Source organism: Hypanus sabinus, chromosome 10 (genome assembly GCF_030144855.1).
Source record: "Hypanus sabinus isolate sHypSab1 chromosome 10, sHypSab1.hap1, whole genome shotgun sequence".
In the NCBI taxonomy this organism is placed as follows: domain Eukaryota; kingdom Metazoa; phylum Chordata; class Chondrichthyes; order Myliobatiformes; family Dasyatidae; genus Hypanus; species Hypanus sabinus.
This window is the reverse complement of record NC_082715.1, coordinates 63,037,132-63,057,226: the sequence shown is the minus strand read 5'-3', so window position 1 is coordinate 63,057,226 and position 20,095 is coordinate 63,037,132. Positions and strand designations below refer to the sequence as shown.

Here is a 20,095-nt window from a genome sequence, read left to right as displayed (position 1 = left end):
GAGTATGCTTGTAAGAAAATGATTCTCAGGGTTGTATGTGGTGATATATATGTACTTTGATAATAAAACTGACTTTGAACATAGAACAGTTGCAATCATAAAGAAGCTTCTGGCATTGTCCTTCATATATCAATGTTACTGAGCTCTGGAGTTGGGATGTTTTGTTGTAAATGTATAAGACATTGGTGAGGCCTAATTTGAAGTATTGTGTACAGCTTCGGTCATCTACTTACAGTAAAGCTGTAAATATGATTGAAAGAGTGTAGAGAAAATTTACAAGGATGTTGTCAGCTCTTGAGGACCTGAGTTATAGGGAAAGGTTGAATTGGTTAGGACTTTATTCCCTAGAATTTAAAAGATTGAGGAGAGATTTGAAAGAGATATACAAAACAGGCTTTTGTAAACGCAAGCAGGCTTTTTCCACTGAGGTTGGGTGTAACTAGATATAAAAAGGTAATAAGTTCAAGGTGAAATGTTTAAGGGCAACATGAGGTAAACTTCTTCACTCAGAGGGTGGTGAGATTGTGAAACAAGCTGACAGCACGACTGGAGGATGTGGGTCCAATTTCAACATTTAAGAGAAGTTTGGGTAGCTATGTGGATGAGAGTGATATGGAGGGCTATGGTCCGGGTGCAGGTTGACCGGATTAATCAGTTTAATGGTACAGTACAGACAGGAAGGACCAAATGGCCTGTTTCTGTACTGTAGTGTTCTATGACTCCCCAGCAGTTCTAGCAAGCCTTCCTGCAAGGATATTGGTCGTCCTTGGGTTCAGGTATAACCGTCCTTTTTGAACACATCATACCTTCCCCATGGGTCCCATGGGACCCATGGGTCTCCAGCAGATCCTTAAATCTGAACCCCTGCCACATGCATCGGTTCCTCAGCCATGCATTCATCTACCAAGTCATCCCTTTCTTACCCTCACTGGCATGTAGCACAGGCAGCAATCCTGAAATTATTACCACGGAGGTCCCATTTTTCAGATTTCTATGTAACACCCTATTTTCTCTCTTTAGGACTTTCTACCTACTTACTTACCTATGTTGTTGTTTCCAATATGTGCCATGACTTCTGGACATTCACCCTCCACTTTTAGAATGCTGTGGACCCAATCCAAGACATTCCCGACCCTGGCACCTGGGAGCTAACCTACCATCTACTTGTCTCTTTCACATCCACACAATCCATCTGCTCCTCTTCTCCCCACTTCCTTCATGAGCCATAGAGATAGATTCAGTGCTAGAGATGCTGCAATTTCCCCCTGGTAGGTTGTTCTCCCCCCCCCCAATAGTATCTAACGTTGTCTACTTATTGAGGACAATGGCCATAGGGCTGCTTTGCACTGGATGCCTGTTTCCTTTCCCTCTTCTGACAATCACCCTGGAACCTGTCTGCTACAACTTAGGGGAAACTATTTCCCTCCCTGTACATGTTATTTTCCCACATGAGCTGAAGGTCATCAAGGTGCACCTCGTGCAGATGGAGGATAGTGGAAGATATTTGAGAGATGAGTACTCCATCTAATAAGACACTATTGAACCAGGGGCAAGGCATGATGATGAAGCCTGAGTAATTAATTCAAGGAACTGGCATTTGATTCACAGTATGGCACTTGCTGTATATGAATTTTCAATACTGTCGGTTTGCTGTAAAAATAAACTGATTTATTCATTCCCCTAGGGTAAGTGCCTTGCAGTCTTTACCCAATCTGAATGCATCATCATAGATGAGGCGTAATTGTGTTCTAAGATGGATCAGCAAATCATTCAGCTGTATCATGGCACAACAGAATAGCTGGGGAAGGTGGTCTCAGTGAGAGCCGAAAGTGCAAAGTAAACCTTGCCATCAGCACTCAGATTCTCCAAATGAGTTTTTAGTAAATATCGTGCAAAGATTCAGTCATACAACCTGTACTCAGGAACCTTTTTGAAAGCATGGGTCCAAATTGGCAAGAAACTTATTAAAAAAAAAATTCTCTTGCATGCTATGGTAATTTTGAGCAGAGATTATCACTGATTTTTGAATTAGACCCAATAATTATGGGCATTTTTTCAAAAAAGGGATGAGTGCTTTGGCATGTTTATGTGTATTCATTGTCATAATATTAGTAAAGGCATAACAGAGAGATTGAAATAAAAGAAGCATTTAATAAAAACCATTATTAATATTAATCTTTTACAAAGACAATATGAAACATAACTTGTAAATAGTTTTGTTATTTTACCTCGTATATAACATAAGAAATGTGAACGTGAAATTATAAGCTTTGGTGTATATTCATAAAAGATCAAGGAAAGGAATATAAACAGACTTTCCTCTCAGTGAGACTTTTGTTGCTGCACTTACAGCAACAAACATTTTGTATTTCGCTTGTATTTGGTTGTTTTGAGAGCTATGCAAGCAGCACTAGTTTAATCAGTAAGCATACACCTACTGTTCAAATATTGATGTGTATATCAGGTCTGTGAGGATTTCAAAATGTGCCATCCAACGTCATGTGTTGTTGCAATTGTTTAGTTGACATCAAACTGGTGTGAGACATTTCATGTGCAAACATCTCACTGCTCTTGAGTTGTAAAAATAATTCACTTCTTCATGTGTCAATAAAGAAAATCATTATGTATCTTTTATATTATGTGTGGGGTTTAGAGAATCAAGGGGCAGTCTACATGCTGACATAATTTTCTATGTGTCATCTTGCACACATATGCCAGATGCTCACCAGCATGTACCACTGTACAATGACATAATACCATGTCTCTCTGCTGTCATGTCTCTCTTACAGCAACATTTGCAACAGTCCTATCGTACAGATCTGTTATGATTTCACACCACCCCCCCCACCCCCATGTAGAGACATCTTACAACCCAGGGTATGGGGTATGGTCATATTTCCGCATGATACAGTGCTATCATTTAGACCAAAGTATGGTGACATACTATACATCCCTCCATGATAAGATTCTAACACACAGTCCATGCTCTGATGTTATCAATTTAACCCTTGGCACTTTACTCTCAGATAATAAATTGTCAAGCTGCCTTATCTTTGGGGCTTGAGTTTGTAAGCTTGATCTCATTGGGAAATGTTATAGATTTTATTAGAACATTGCACTTCCGATGACCATAGGTTTTTGAGGCCACCTGGTAAAGGAAGCCATTGAAGTAAAACTAGATGAAAGGAATTTTAACAAAGATGAAGGTCTTGTGCTAAGTAAGAACTGGAAATTGTTTGTAAACAAGGTGGGAGAGCAGAAACCTGATTGGATGAGCACTAACCAATTGAGGGACGGATGACAGGGCTATAAATATCTCTGGACTGGACATGCCTGGGCATCATCCCTGATGAAGGCAGCACAGTTTGTCATTGAAACTTCTATTATAATCGATACCTGTATGTGACTGGAAGCTCGAAAAGAGTTTATTCATAGATTTTATCATGTTATGAAACAAACTTGAGAGACAGAAGCCTTTATCACTTTTAAATGAAAATTACTATCTAGTGCATTCATGGGTCAGAAATGGACCAGAGTGAATTTATTGCTGGTTGGCACTAATAAAGTTAGCTCCTGCTAAATACAAACATGGCACTAAATGCATAACTACATGCAAATTAGAAAACATGTCCAGTTTATTCAAATAATGATAGACTTTGGTTGCAAGATAAGTATTAATATTGAGCACAACTTGAGAATTGACATTGATTTTGTGGGTTAAGCCAAAGAGTGGTGGTAGGTTGGTTGCCTCTCTGACTGGAGGAGGCCCGTGACTAGTGGTGTGCCAATACTGGGGGTGTAATGGACTGTGAGGAAGGCTATCATGGCTTGCAGAGGGATCTGCATCAGCTGACAAAAGGGGCCAAAAAATGGCAGATGGAATTTAATGCAGATGAGTGTGAGGTTTTGCACTTCAGTAGGACCAACCAGGGTAGGTTTTACACAGTGGACAGTACGGCACTGAGAAATATGGTAGGACAGGGGGATCTGGGAATACAGGTACATTCTTCATTGAATGTGGCTTCACAGGTAAATAGGGGCACAAATCAATGCATTGAGTACAGGAGTGGGATGTTATATTGAAGTTGTTAAAAGGCTTTAATGGAGCCTATTTTGGAGTATTGTGTGCAGTTTTGGTCAGGAAGGATGTAAATAAGATTGAAAGATTACAGAGAAAATTTATAAGGATGTTGCTGGGTCTGACCCTGATTTATAAGATTGAATAGATTAGAACTTTATTCCTTGGAACGTAGCTGATTGAGAAGAGATTTGTTGGAGGTATGCACAATTATGATAGGTAAAGAAAGGGTAAATGCAAGCAGGCTTTTCCCACTAAGGTTGGATGAGACCACAACCAGAGGTTGTGGTTTAAGGATGAAAGGTGAGCAATTTAAGGGGAACAAGAGAGGAAATATCTTCACTCAGAGGGTCATGAGAGTGTGGAGTGAGTTGCCAGCACAAGTGGTGCATGCAAGGTCAACTTCAAAGTTTAAGAGAAGTTTGGATAGGTACATGGATAGTAGGGGTATGGATGACTATGGTCTGGGTGCAGGTTGATGGGAATAGGCAGTTTAAATGGTTTCAGCATGGACTAGATGGACTGAAGGGCCTTTTACTGTGCTGTGCTCTATAACTATGATATATTTAATCTCATTTACTGAATTCCACTGGATAGTTTCAGGAAAAAAATTGTTGCTGCTGTTTGGGTGGTGAATGTTAGGAATTTAACATTTTTTGCCTGGGAATATGTTTATATAAAAATTAGGATCATGTAGGAGATATTAAGAAAAACACACAATGTTAATAACAAGATGTCAAGATATATTCGTAAAATAAATCCAGTAGTTTTGACAGCTGGTCATGCAAATGGACAGAGAATTGTCTTCAGATGTATTGTGCTTTTCTGCTTTGGCTAAGCAAATCCACAAGATGGTGCTAGTCATAAGCTTAATGTAAGGCTTAAAGTTAATTATCAGGCGGGAAGTTTAATAAAATCATGCATTAATATATACTTAGCCAATGAGAAATGTACACACAGTGGTCACTTTATTAGGTGTGCCTATATACCTGGCTCACAAAAACAAAAATCTAATCAGCCAATCAAGTAGCAGCAACTCAGTGTATAAAAGCATAAAGACATGGTCAAGAGGTTCATTTGTTCAGATCAAGTATCAAAATGGTGAAGAAATGTGATCTCAGTGACTCTGTCAGTGGAATGATGCCAGATGAGATGGTCTGAGTATCTCAGAAACTGCTGATCTCCTGGGATTTTCATACACAACAGTCTCTAGAGTTTACAGGGAATAGTGTGAGGAGTTAAAAAGAAACATTCAGTGAACGATAGGCAGTTGTGTGGGTGTGAGAAAGTCTTGTTAATGAGTGAGGTCAGGGGAGAATGACCAGAATGGTTCGAGCTTGACAGGAAGGCGAGAGTAATTAAAATAACCTCACGTTACAACAGTGCTGTACAGAAGAGTGTCTCTATATGTACAACACATTGAATCTTGAAGTAGATGCGCTACTGCAGCAGAAGACTATAAACGTACACTCCATATGTTCAGGAGGTACCTAATAAAGTGGCCACTGAGTGTTGGGACTTGTATATAGGTTTCCTGAACACACAATAGTATAATTTTGGTTTCCACAGATGAACTGTGGCATCTAGCTCCTAACCATTTGTTCAGGTCCCTTAGCATTAGCCGGTGAAGAGTAGTAGAGGATAGTGGAGGAATTTCTGTTGGTATGCTGAACCTTCTTATTGGTTCATTAACCATTGAAAACAATCTTTTGTATTCCAAGTCAAATGGCAATTTTAACCGCCATTCTAGGTTCTTCATGGCTTTATGCAGAGGAGGTCCTTCCTCATAAACTCATTTGAGTATTTTGAGGCAGTTTTGAAGATGAGTTATGAGGCAGTGTACGTTGTCCACATGGGCTTTAAGTCAAACATTTGATGAAGTCCCTCATGATAGGCTGCTCAAAAAGATTAAGTCACATGAGTATGATGACAAATCGGTAAGTTAACTTGGTCATGGAAGACAGAAAAAGTGGAGGGATGATTTTCAGACTGGAGTTCTGTAATCAGTAGTGATCCATTAGGATCACCACTCTATTTGTAATATGTGTATTAAAAATTTAGATGAAAATGTAGAAGCTCCACTTAGTACATTTGCAGATGACACAAGAGTTGGTGGAGTTATGAGTAGCGAGGAAGGTTGTCAAAGGATACAGCAAGATATAGATCAGTTGGAAATCTGGGCAGAGGATTGGCAGATGAGGTTTAATCTGGTCAAATGTGAGTTGATGTTTTTTGGGAGGTGAATACATATCTTTAAGAGTATTGAATTGGATTGACTTTATTACTTTGATCCTTCATAGATATGAAGAGCAAAAATCTTTATGTTGCATCTCCATTTAAATGTGTAAAGTGCAATTTACAGTAATTTGTAATAAATAGTATGTACAACAGGATGGCCAATATAACATTGAAATACAGTTGTGTCAGCATGAATTAAGCGGTCTGATGGCCTGGTGGAAGAAGCTGTGCCAGAGCTTGTTGGTCCTGGCTTTAATGCTGTGGTACTGTTTCTCGGATGGTAGCAGCTGGAACAGTTTGTGGTTGGAGTGACTCGGGTCTCCAATGATCCTTCGGGCCCATTTTACACACCTGTTCACTTCTACAGATGTACTGGGCTGTCCGCAGTACTCTCTGCAGAGTCCTGTGATTAAGGGTAGTACAGCTCCCATATCAGACAGTGGTACAGCCAGTCAGGATGCTCTCAATCATGCCCTGGTAGAAAGCTTTTAGGATTTGGGGGCCCATAACAAACTTCTTCAACATGTGTGATGTGAAAGAAGTGCTATAGTGCATTTTTCACCACATAGCCCATGTGTACAGACCATGTGAGTTCCTCAGTGTTGTGTATGCCAAGGAACTTAAAGCCAATTACCTTCTCAACCCCATTGATATCAATAAGGGTTAGCCTGCCTCCATTCCTCCTGTAGTCCACAACCAGCTCCTTTGTTTTTGTGACATTGAGGGAGAGGTTGTTTTCTTAACACCACTGTGTCAGGGGGATGACTTCTTCTCTGTCGGCTGCCTCGTTATTATTTGAGCTTAGGCCAATCAATGTAGTGTCATCAGTAAATTTAATTAGCAGATCAGAACTGTGGGTGGCGACACAGTCATGGGTATACAGAGAGTAAAGAATACAGCCCTCAGGGGCACCTATGTTGAGGGTCAGAGGGGCAGAAGTGAGGGAGCCCACTTTTAGCATCTGCTGGTGATTTGATGGGAAGTCCAGGATCCAACTGCACAAGGCAGGGTGATGCTAAACTATAGTCCAAGAACAGCATTTACACATAAGCATCCTTCTTCTCCAGATGTGTAAGGACGGTGTGTAGAGCTGTGGCTATTGTGTCGTCTGTCGATTGGTTGTATGGGTAGGCAAATTGTAGGGGGTCTAGTGTGGGTGGTAGCATGTTGCAGATGTAGTCCTTAACCAGCCAATCAAAGCTTTTGCTTATTATTGAGGTAAGTGCGATGGGATGCCAGTTGTTCAGATGTACTATAGAGGGACTTTGAAGAGCAAGGCCATAGCTCCATGAAATTGGCTGTTTAGGCAGGTTTTAAAGAAAAGCTAAATAGCCTGCTTGCTTTCATTTGTGTAAACATTAGGAAGTCATGATGCAGTTGCAACTTTGGTTAGGCCCCATTTAGAATATTGTGTGTGGTTCTGGTCATTGTATTACAGGAAGGATGTGAATTTAGGAGAGGGATCACAAGAGGTTCAGCAGGAACAAGTCTTTTTATCCAGGATAGAAATGTCAAATATTAGAGGGCATAGTTTTAAGATGAGGGGATGGTGAAAAGATTAAAGGAGATTAGTGAGGCAATTTTTTTTTTAAACACGTGGGTGCCTGGAATTGGCTGCCTGGGAGCTGGTAGAAACGGATAAGCGAGCAAAGTTTAAGGGGCTTAGACAGAGACATAAACAGGCAAGGAACAGAGAGATACAGACAATAGGCAGGAGTAAGTGGGATTAGTTTAAATTGACATTCTGATGAGTGCAGAAATTGTGGGCCAGAGGCCCGTTCCTGAGCTGCACTGTTCCATGTCCTATGTTAATTTCCTTCCATGGAACAAAGTCTCATTTTCCAAATATCCAACACTCCTGGCATCCTAATACGCTCTTTCTTGATATGATGCATATAGTGATGCAGCCTTATTTGATGATTTGCTGAGTCCAAAATTAGATCCGTGCATTAGTGTACTGTGTATAGAAAGCTATGGTTGAATGCTCCAGTGTCAGGCAGTCCTTCAAACAGTACTTCAGAGAATAACTGAAGTATTACCTGTGTTTATGAGGAGAGATATTAAGGATGACTGTAGCCATTAGCTTGGAGAATGGCTTCACTTTCACTCTGCTTTTCAAAGTTAATGGTGAATGCTTTTGTAGTTTCCTGCCAAAGGGTTTCAGCCAGAAACGTTCACTGTTCTTTTTTCTATAGATGCTACCTGGCCTGCTGAGACCCTTCAGCATTTTCTGTGTAATCCTCGGATTGCCAGCGTCTGAAGATTTTCTCTTGTTAATGCTTTTGTAGTGTTCAATTAAGATCTTGAAATAGCCATTGTCCCATTTGGGTTTATTTTATTTCATACATTGCCTTATCGTGTAAACAGAAATATGATGGTCAGATACTGGATGGTTATAAATGAGACCGAAATTGCTACTGTATGCTCTCTATGTGTTATGTGTGCAAATGAGCATGCATTATGGACTCACTTTTAAAAGCTGCCTGTGTGACACAGGAATGAAAAAGTCTACTCATGAAACTTGAGGTGAGATGTTGAAATGCTGATAATCAAACTCCAACAGTAGAAAACGGATTATGTAAGGCAAAATTATACCACTGGATGTCACTGTGTATCCTGGAATACAAAGTAAAAATTAAAGTCCTAACTGGAACAATTTTTAGATATTATCTAAATTTAAAAAATTAAACTAAATTATCTAAAGTAAAGCAATCAGTTGTGGGATAACATGAATAAATGCTCCATAAAAACTGGATTTGGCTGAGTTATTTGGCAGGAATTTATCTACAAGAGGATAATGTCCTGACATGTCTTACAGATATAGTGTACAAACTCACTCTGGTGGGGTCCAATGAAAGAAGACAGTCATAAAAAGACAACTCTGAAGCAAGCCCTTATACCCACCTAGTGTGAGCTGCCTATCAAGCACCTCTTTTTACTCAGATTTATTTTCTTTACCCTACATTCAGATCAATCCCCCTTCCCCCCCCCCCAAGTCCAAACACTTTCAAATATACTGTAGGCAATTTATAATGACTGATTAACCTCCTGACCCACATTTTAAGGATATGGAAGGAAATCAAGAGTCACATACAGGCACATGAAAAACATGCAAGCTCTGCACAGACAGATAAGGTCAGGATTAAACAAAAAGTGGCAGGAGTTATGAGGTATCAGTTTTCCCAGCTCTACCACCAAGATGCTAAGAGATACTGACCCAGAAACTACATTGAAGCAGGTGAGAAGTGTGATCTCCAGAGGACCTGGCCTCCTGGATTAGTGCAGGACAGTGAGTTCCTTTCCTGCACAATGTGTGAAGGGTCATGTCCATAAGCACTGTGAATTTAGGCCTTCAGCGTGGATATGCAGGATAACAGCAGGCAATATCCAGTGCATGTAGGAAGTATGAAATTAAGAGCATGGTTACACACTGGCATGGGAACTCTTAAAGTAGCAGTTATAAATGGGATCTCTTCTTCTACTAGCATGATAGATAGTTTGTAGTGGTGGAGGCCCATGTGGGAGTGGAAACTACTCTTCAAGTAGAAGATTATGTTGTTGGGAGTGGAAAGTAAATGGTAGATTACTCTGGGCTCCCTCATAACACTGTAGACCATAAGTTACGAGCAGAGCTGTTCAACTACCAGGCCTTTTGACCCATTCAATCATGGCTGATATTTTTTGTTACCAATCTTATTCTCCTAGCTTCTCTGCATAACCCTTTACCAATCAATAACCCATGAATCTCTGTCTTAAATACACCCAATAACTCAGCCTTTACAGCCCTTAGTGGCTAAAAATCCCGTGGATTCACCACTCTGGCTGAAAAAATTCTTCCTCATCTCAGGGTTGCCTATTTACTCTGAGCCTCTGTCCCAGATCCTAGACTCCTACTAATGGAAATATCCTCTCCGTGTTCATGCTATCCAGGCCTTATCCAAAAAAACCACCCCCACCGCCCCTCCAAGGAAAATGGATGGCTGTATCCACTGCGAAAGGATTCATGGTTTACTTAGATTGCAGTTTCTCTGATTGGTTCATGTAAGAATGGGCCATTTAGCTAGCTCTGGAGCAAACTTTCTTCCTTTAGGAAGAACTGCTCTTGGAATTAAGCCCAATCTACTATTGGAAATATGAATGTTGAAACAGCAATGTCAAATACTAGTATATACAGAATGATGGATCTAGCAATCAATGTTCATTGGTGACACAAGAGACTGTAGATGTTAGCATCTACCAACAAAAATCTGCAAGAGAAACTCAGCATGTTGAACAGCATCTGTGTGTGTGAGGGGATCCTGCATTAGGACCCTCATCCCATGTCAGTAATTCCATCCCATACAGAGGACTAAGGTGTATTTTCCTAACATGTATCTCCTGTACTAGGGAATGCCTATTTCATCCAGGCTTCCAGCGTATCATCTAGTGCATAGTAAAAGAATGCCCCATTCAAAAGAATTTCTATTACATTGTGATGAGTTCCATAAAATTTTTGCTTTTATTAATGAGTTCATTCACCAAAAAGTAGTTCTTAAATTGGCAGCAAGGAGGCCCTTTAATGAGTGTTATTTGAAATTTCCTTGTGGATCTAATAAAACATGCGAGTCACCTCAATAAAGAATTAAACTAATCAGATCCTTCTGAAATGTTCCTGGTGCTGAACGTCCCGTTTATATCCACATACTCCAGTTTGGCGCTTGACAGAGATAAAGGACAGTACTGTAGGATAAATGCACACGCTTTTCAGGGTCTGTTTCCCTGCCATTGGAATTAGAAGACTGCTGTCTTCTAGTGATGCTAATACTGGAACAGGATTGGGAATGGCTGCTCCTTAAATTCAGATTGTGAATTGGGCTACATCTGCTGAAATTGGCAGAAGATTCAGAGCAGCTGTCCACATCTGTAGGAACATTTTCCAAAAAGTCCGAGGTAATTTGAAGCTCATTTCATCAGGGTTCGTATTGGAAAATATCAACAAAAATTGATTTATGACCACAGATTTCAATGAAAGCATTCTTTTAATAGTAATTTTTTCCTTTAAGTAGTGGGGATAAAGGTCTTTATGAAGAACTCTTTTGACTGTTAGTTGCTGGAATAGTATCCACTTAAACATTTGCTTTACTCTGAACTAAGTTGATTGAATATGATACACTGGATAATTTCTGCAAGATAACATAGAAGTAACATCTAAATTTGTGCATTTCTTTGTTTCATAAATTATCTATAATCTTGTTGTAAATGAAACAATTTGTTTCAATTGACTGCTTTCTTGCTCTGCTTGGAAATGTGTCTGTCTAGAACTTTTTTTTAACTGTTTCCTTTTGATACTGTGAAGCTTCAGTACTGCAAACTACGAAGGGATTTATTCTAACCAGATTGGTATGAAAAGGATTATAGGCAGTATATATACATTGGTACTGATTTTTGTCACCATTTCCTCTGACCTCTACCACAAAGCTTTTGCTTATCTTTGATTTCTCTTATGATACATTTTTTTAGTCCAGCTCTGTTTTGTTGTTTCCTTGAAGGTCTTTTTTTGCTGCTTGCCAGATTCTTCCCCTTTTCCTTTACTTAAATTCTAGTCATCTTCAGCATCACTTCGACCTGAGAACTGTTAAGAACTGAAATATTTACTAACCATCCCTCTTTTTCCTGAGACTGCTGGATCGTTCATCCCTCTTTGCTGATAATGAGTTCAGTATAAGATGTAAGAATTGTCTTAAAGAAATAATTTTATGAACTAACAACAGTTTTTTTTTCTACATTTCCATCTTCCTCCACTGTTCGTTAGCATCTTTACCAATGGAGACCTGCTGATACCCCCTGTGAGATTGCTTCTACCAAAACATACAGTCCAAGACTGGAACCGTGTCCTTGCCTCGATCACAGAAAAAGTTCACTTACGCACTGGAGCTGTTCAGAGGTAGACTTTTACTCTTACTAGTCAGGTACTAAAAATATGTGAGATACTATCTGTTTCTGTTAAGGCTGGAATTCTCTGCCATTGCTGGTGACTATTAAACGCTATCAAGTGGTAAGAAATGCAAATACATTTGTCGTGAAATTTCACACTGTTCACATGTTTTGCAATGTAGTTCATGTAAGTTCAATTTCAGATCAAAATACAGCATATAGAGCGGGGCAAATAGAATTATTCTTATTGACTAAAAATTAATATGTAGTTATGTTCTTATTGTTAACGGTAGTTCCTATGATAACTAAAACTAAATTAACATTACAATAGGAAAAGTATACAAAATCGTAACTAGCAATAATTTCTGGGTGTGCGGTTTCCAGGTACAGGGGATGCACAATTTTCAGGTCTGATTTTGGTAATTATAAATGTGTAAACAAAATGATTCAAGGCTGAGTTGATTATTTTCATATAATTATTTGCTACTCTGAGCTGTATAAAAATAAAGTAGTTAGGACGTTTTGAAACAAATACTGGGGGAAAGAACAATAGGAACAGATGAGCATTCATAAAAAAAGGAAAAACATAACTTTTGGAAAATTAAAACTGAGATGAGTTGATTACTTTGAACTTGTTAAAGGGGAATGCTATAAAATCTACCAACCACCATGAATAATGAAACAGTTGTGGTTGGTTGAATGTGAGGCTTTATGTATTGGGTCTGTTGTTCTAAAGGTATTTGACTAGCTGAGCCTTATTTGCTTTTACATAGAAACATAGAAAACCTACAGCACAATACAGGCTCTTCAGCCCACAAAGTTGTGCCGAACACATCCCTATCTTAGAAATTACTAGGCTTACCTATAGCTGTCTATTTTTCTAAGCTCCATGTACCTATCTAAAAGCCTCTAAAAAGACCCTATCATATCCATCTCCACCACCATTGCTGGCAGCCCATTCCATGCACTCGCCACTCTCTGAGTGAAAAACTTACCCCTGACATCTCCTCTGTACCTACTCCCTAGCACCTTAGCCCTGTGTCCTCTTGTGGCAACCATCTCAGCTCTGGGAAAAAGCCTCTGACTATCCACACGATCAATGCCTCTCATCATCTTGTATACCTCTATCGGGTCACCTCTCAACCTTCTTCACTCCAAGGAGAAAAGGATGAGTTCACTCAACCTATTCTCATAAGGCATGCTCCGCAATCCAGGCAACATCCTTGTAAATCTCCTCTGCACCCTTTCTATGGCTTCCACGTCCTTCCTGTAGTGAGGTGACCAGAACTGAGCACAGTACTCCAAGTGGGGTCTGACCAGGGTCCCATATAGCTGTAACATTACCTCTCAGCTCCTAAATTCAATTCCATGATTGATGAAGGCCAATACACCATACTCTTATGATAAATTTTATTTTATAATCCTTTAAGTGGGAAAGATTCTTCAAAGTGCAGACTTTTGTATTGAAGAGGTGCTGGGAAAGCTGCCTGCACCAGTTTGGAACAAGTTACCAAGGTCCACATATAGTTGAACAGGCCATAAAAGTGTAAAGATTAAGAAAGGCCACATCCGATTACCTCCTGCTACTGCAGAGTGTGGAGGTGATGGAGGAAGTGTGTAGCAGTGCAGAGTGCTGGTGTAACTCTGCTCTGGAAAAAAGTTGAGGTGGAAATGCATTGGGAGAGGATTGCAGATTTGGTGGAAATTGAGGGGTAACTATCAAGAAAGGTGGGAGAATCTCCATTTCATGCTGTTTGTGTGTGTATGGGTGGGCAGGTGAAGAGAATAACAAGGGATTGATACTGGGAAAAAGAACAATACTGAGGGATCCAGCAGGCCGTGAAGCTGGTCCAGATTGGGTAGGATGTAGAGAGAATGATCAGTTTGAGGAGCAGAGGAGATTTGACAAGGGGCTTGAGGGGTGAAGGGAGTTCTGAAGGAATATAAGAAATAGGAACAGGAGTAGGCTAACTGGCCTGTGCGGTCTGCTCTACTGTTCATTAAGAATGTGCCTGATCTGAGTAACTGACTCAGATCAGTTACCTGCTTTTTCTGCATAATCCTGACTTCGGCATAGTGGTTAACCAGCGCCAGCTGTGTAGGATCAGGATTCAATTCACACTGCTTTCCGTGAGGAGTTTGTATGTTCTCCCCCATGACTGCATGGGTTTCATCCATGTACTCCACAGACCTCCCATATTCCAAAGATATAGTTATGGTTAAGGTTAGTAAGTTTTGGGCATGATATGTTAGCACCAGCAGCATCTAGACTGTGTGGTTGGCACAAACTACTTACTTCACTAAATAATGTGTTTCAATGTTTTGATGTTCATGTTATAAATGAAGCTAATCTTGATCCACTTAAAAACATTTCACCTACTATGCAAAAATCTTCCAGTGCCTTAAATATATTTAATGAGGTAGCCTCATTTCCATCCTAAATCTGCTCCCTTAATTCTTGGGCCTATGACCTCCATTTCTACTTTCACCTACCAGTGGAAGCAACTTCCCTGCTTCTATCTTGTCTTCCTTTGCATAATTTTATTTTTCAGAGTTCCTGCGAGTGTAATCCACTATGAGTCAATCTCCCTTCATAAGGTTTGGAGTTTGTGAAATGTGTGCAGGATAGTTTTTTTGCAGGAATACATAGAGGTACCAACTAGAGAAGGGGCAGTGTTGGATCTCCTGTTAGGGAATGAGAGAGGTCAGATGACGGAGGTATGTGTTGGGGAGCACTTTGGGTCCAGTGATCACAATGCCATTAGTTTCAATATAATTATGGAGAAGGATAGGACTGGACCCAGGGTTGAGATTTTTGATTGGAGAAAGGCTAACTTTGAGTTGTGAAAGGATTTAGAAAGAGTGGATTGGGACAATTTGTTTTATGGGAAGGATGTAATAGAGAAATGGAGGTCATTTAAAGGTGAAATTTTGAGGGTACAGTTGTTACACCCCTGAAAAATGGGGAGAGATAATCACGACAAAGACGTGATGTGGTTTCCTCATTGAGAATTTACTCAAGTGAAGAAAGTACTGCAATGTCCCCTGGGTATGTGGGTGGAGACAGAAGCAATCGACCTCTGGCTAGCAGATCAAGGCTACTCTGCAGATCACTGATAATACTATCAGGGCTTAATTTTACACAATAAAGAATGAAAGAAACAATGAAATGAATTAAATACCTGTCAGTATTTTAGCCCTTTTTTAACATCACTGGTTTTAAACAATTTTTGAACTTAACAGATCTTTAGTGTCTTATCCTTTAACTTGTCACACACTCCCCTACAAAAATAAATGTTATCCCAACATTAAACAATTTTCCCTTTTCCCTTTTTTTTTCCCAGTCTCTTATGAACTTGGCACTGAAGACCTTCTGTGAGTTGGTACTCAAGGGACACAGTTTGATGACTGTCAATAGTCCACAATCACAGGGCCACAGTCCCTGCCTGGTGACAAGCCACTGAAACAGTCTTTCAACAGTCCATTAGTCTCTCATGGCAATGATCTGCATAAATAGTCTATGCATTGCCCGTGATGTTAGTCAAACATCAAGTCTGTAAGCTCACACTGGCTGGTGTCCATACATGGGGGGAGGCTGGAAGTAGAATGGCTGTATGGGTGGCAGCCATGGGACCAGTCCTGGTGCATGGTAGAGAGGCAACGTCTGAGGTGCTGGCTGGACACTGTAGCAGGAAGGGGCGCCAAGCTGATCGTAGGTCGTACGTCTCGGCGGGTGTCTCTGCCTTTGTGGTGGCTGGTACGGCAGCTCCTCAGGTTCAGTAGCAGCACTTGATGAAGACGAGGGGTGTGAGGAATGCTCATCAGGCAGATTTCCAGCAGGTAAGTCTGTTTCCTCACCAGGTGGGTTTTCAGCAGGTGCACTAAACTCCTCCAGCTGATCCCCTTCAGGAGGCTGCGTGGGTGGTGCAACAGGAGCTTGTGTTTCAACCCTCCTTTCTGCTGGTGGGTGCCTGTGTTCAGGCTCCATCTCTGGTTCACCCAATGTCTCATTTCCTTCTGCTGGCACCATGGGGGGCCGGAGTGGCTCATAATGAAGCTCCTACTCATCCTCACTGTCCTCGTCTGATTCCCGAGTTTGATGTGCAGGCTGGTGTCTCTTTTCCTGTCTCTCCTGGTTGTTTGTAGCTATCTCTGGTTGTGTCTCGAAAGGTAAGTGATCACAGGGCATTAGCAAGTTTCTGTGCAGGGCTCTGGAGCGTCCCTTACCCCTTTCTGGTCTCAGTTCATAAATTGGCAGGTCAGACCCCATTTGTCTCGCCACTGTGTGGGCTGTGTCCTCCCAATAGTTTCAGAGTTTACCTGGTCCTCCTCTGGGTATCAGGACATGCTCACCGTGTTGTAGCACTGAACTCCTTACTTTTGTGTCATCGTACATTTTACTCCTTTCGGCAGCCCTTTGAGCATTTTGGTTCACAATGGTGTATGCTTCCTCCATACCTTGTTTCCATTTTTCAACATAATTTCGCTGATCACTGGAACCTGGCTCTGTGTGCAGTCCAAAGAGCATATCAGCTGGCAGCCTGGGTGATCTCCCATACAGGAGGTAAAATGGTGAGTAGCCTGTCACTTCGCAGAGTGTGCAGTTATAGGCACACACCAGTTTGTTCAGGGACTCCTTCCAGTTTGATTTCTGTGTCTCCGTCAGTGTCCTTAGCATTTGCAACCATGTCCTATTCATGTGTTCCACTCGACCGGGCGTTGTTCTGGACCCAGCCACTCCGCTGAGCTTCTTCAACTGACTGAACAACTGATTCTCGAACTCTTCTCCTTGGTCACGGTGGATGCGAGAGGGGAAGCCAAACTTCAGGGCATAGTCATTGAAGATGAGATTTGCAGCAGTTTCCCCTGACTTTGATGTGATTGCGTATGCCTGAGCAAAACGTGTGAAATGATCAAACATAGCAAGGATGTACTCATATCCACCTTTGCATCGGTCGAGATGGAGGAAGTCAATGCACCCCAATTCAAGTGGCTGTGTTGTCACAATATTTGTCAAGGGGGCCCTGGTATCGTGGCACGGCTTTTTCTGTTTTAGACAAGTGCAGGCTTTGGTCACGTAGTGCTCTATGTCTGATTGCATATATGGCCAGAAGAAGCGGTCACACACTAAAGATACTGTGTGATCAGCGCCCTGGTGTCCCATGTGATTGAGCAGTTCTTCCAACACCTTCCCTCTGTAGCTTTCCGGCAAGATTAATTGCTTGCAGGCAGTGGTGGTTCTGTGTAGAATGCCATCATCGTCTATTGTCAGTTTGTCCCATTCTCTGAACAGGCATTTTGTCCTTGGACTGAATGCTCTCAGCTCTCTGACTGGTGGCTTGGAACCTGACAGTCTACTCTCTAACACAGGACAGATGACGGGGTCTGATTTTTGTGCTACTCTTAACTGTTCTTTTGGTATTGGGCTGATGGACGCAGTGGCTGGCTCATTTTCAGCTGAGGCTGACATAGATACAGCTGTGAGTGACCAAGTTGCTGGGGACTCTTTCTGTACCTCAACAGCTTGTATGGCGGCAGCGATGGTGTTAGGCGGCAGTTCCTCTGAACATTCTCTCATCATTGACTCTACATCCAGCGGCATTCTCAACAAAGCATCGGCATCACTGTTCTCTTTTCCCGGTCTGTACTTAATGGTAAAGTGGAAATCAGCCAACTCTGCAACCCACCTGGAAGTGGTCTCGTTCAGTTCTGCAGTCGACAGGATGTAGGTGAGCGGGTTGTTATCACTATACACAGTGAAGGTCGGGGCATAGTACAGATAATCGCGGAACTTGTCAGTGATCGCCCATTTTAAAGCCAGGAATTCTAGCTTGCCTGCATGGAGGTGATAGTTCCTTTCTGCTGCCGTCAATGTGCGAGAGCCATAAGCAATAACTCTAAGCTTGCCGTCTTGTTTCTGATACAGCACCGCTCCCAAGCCTTGGTGTGATGCATCCGTGTGTACAGTGAATGGCTGAGTGAAATCAGGGACACCTAACACCGGTGGATGGAGCAGACAGTCAATCGGCTGTTCAATTACCTGTTGGTGCTGGTCTGTCCACATGATTGGCTTGTTTGAGGGTACAACATGGCTCACTTTCTTTACCCTGGTTTGTGGTTTTCTGTTGTCAGGAACTTCAGCCGGATCTGTTTTCAGAAGCTCATACAGACTGCTGGCTTTCCGCTGAAAGTCTTTTATGTACTGCCAGTGAGCAAACCAAATATTTTTCTGAGTTGGCCCTAAGTCTGAGGTCTGATGTCTTTTAGTGCTCTAACAGCTTTGAAGTCGGCTGGATCAACTCTACTGCCCTCTGCAGAAACCCTTCTGCCCAAACAGCAGACCTCATGCTTGAATAGGTCACACTTACTTGGCTTGAGTTTGATGCCTTACTCTCTGAGGTGTTGCAGCACTGTTCGTACATTATTCACATGGTCGTCGAAGGTTTTACTGAAAACCAGTGTATCGTCCAGATAAGTAACGCAGATGTCACCCTGAAGCCCTTCCAAACATTCCTCTATACAACGTTGGAAGGGCGCAGGGGCGTTCATGAGGCCGAAAGGGATGTGAATCCACTCATAAAGCCCCCACGGGGTAACAACAGCTGTCTTCTCTTCTGACGTGAATCCCTGGTGGTGAGCTTTTCCCTGATCGAGGAGGGAAAACCAGGAGTTACCACCTAGACTGTCCATGATGTCTTGGACACGACGGATAGACTGACGGTCGGGATGGGTCTTCCTGTTCCGGTCTCTGTAATCTATGTACAACCGGAGGGTGCCACCTTTTTTTCTAACGCACACAGCCGGGGAGGAGTATGAGGAGCTGGACTTCCTGAACGAGCCCTGTGCTATCAGATCATGGAGGTAACCCTTCATTTCCTGGTACAGGGGGCCTGGAACTGATATATATGTGCGTTTGACTGGTTCGGTGTCTTTGAGCAAAATAGTCATATGCAAGTTTTCAATGCAGCCAATATCATTGTCCGACCTTGAGAAGGAATGACCCTCTTCTCTAAGCATCTGTCTGACTACCGGTCTCTGATCCTCACTGAGGGGACTTAGATCTACAGGTGGGTCCCACTGTTCACTGGCACGACCTGAGGGTCTCATGCTGGTGTGGCTCACTGTGGCTAGTGTTGCAACTTTCTCAGAAATCGGGGCAGGCAGAACCATCATAATAGTTTGTACTGTGCCGATTAAAGTGCGCCCCGGCAGAACAATGTCATGGCCAGTTGGGTTAGAAACATCAACTGTGAAAACTGGGAGTACACCCTTCCTGACTCTGACTAGTGTGTTGTAAAACTCAAGACCACCTGGCCACTGTGGGTTCAGGTCTGGCTGAAATAACATGGTCACGTCCTCTTTAAAAGGTGACCAGTAAGTAATGTGTGTAAACGCATGCGCAGGACTAAAGCTGGATCATACCCAAGCCCTGATTCTGACTCTTGGCAAGCAAACAGCACTTTCTGCCTCAAATCTAGAACCCGCAAGAGGACACTCTGAGGGGTTTCTCTGCTGTTCTTTGCTTCAGAATCTAGCTGCTCGTAAAGCACTCTTTCCTTGGAAGTGGGAGCGCAGGATGCGTCGGAGTGTGGGGAGAGTCAGGTTGGGTCTTCCCTCCAAATAGCTGTGTAACTGCGAGCCTGGAGAAATAGCTCTAATTGCGGCATCTACTATTTCTATTTCAGGATAACGTTTGTTCAGTCCATTCTCAATCTGCTGAGCAAAGCTGGAGAACGTCAGTTTATCCTTTTGACCTGGTTCGCCTATTTGGCCAGAGAAATCTTTGAAATCTTTGAAAATCTTTGAAAATGTTGAAATCTTTGCGCCAGCATGGGCTTGGCTGCTGCGGCTGAGTACTGACGGAGG

General features: G+C 42.0%; 1 protein-coding gene across 18 annotated transcripts in view; it reads left to right on the top strand.

The window, feature by feature from the left end:
- The window catches only part of LOC132400704 (doublecortin domain-containing protein 2), a 159,141-nt gene that overhangs the window by 36,227 nt on the left and 102,819 nt on the right, over nt 1-20,095 (top strand). For all 18 annotated transcript variants that reach the window (XM_059981961.1, XM_059981962.1, XM_059981959.1 and 15 more), the window contains one exon: nt 12,108-12,239. In XM_059981961.1, the coding sequence (XP_059837944.1) occupies nt 12,108-12,239 (132 nt within the window). The remainder of the gene's footprint in view (nt 1-12,107; nt 12,240-20,095) is intronic.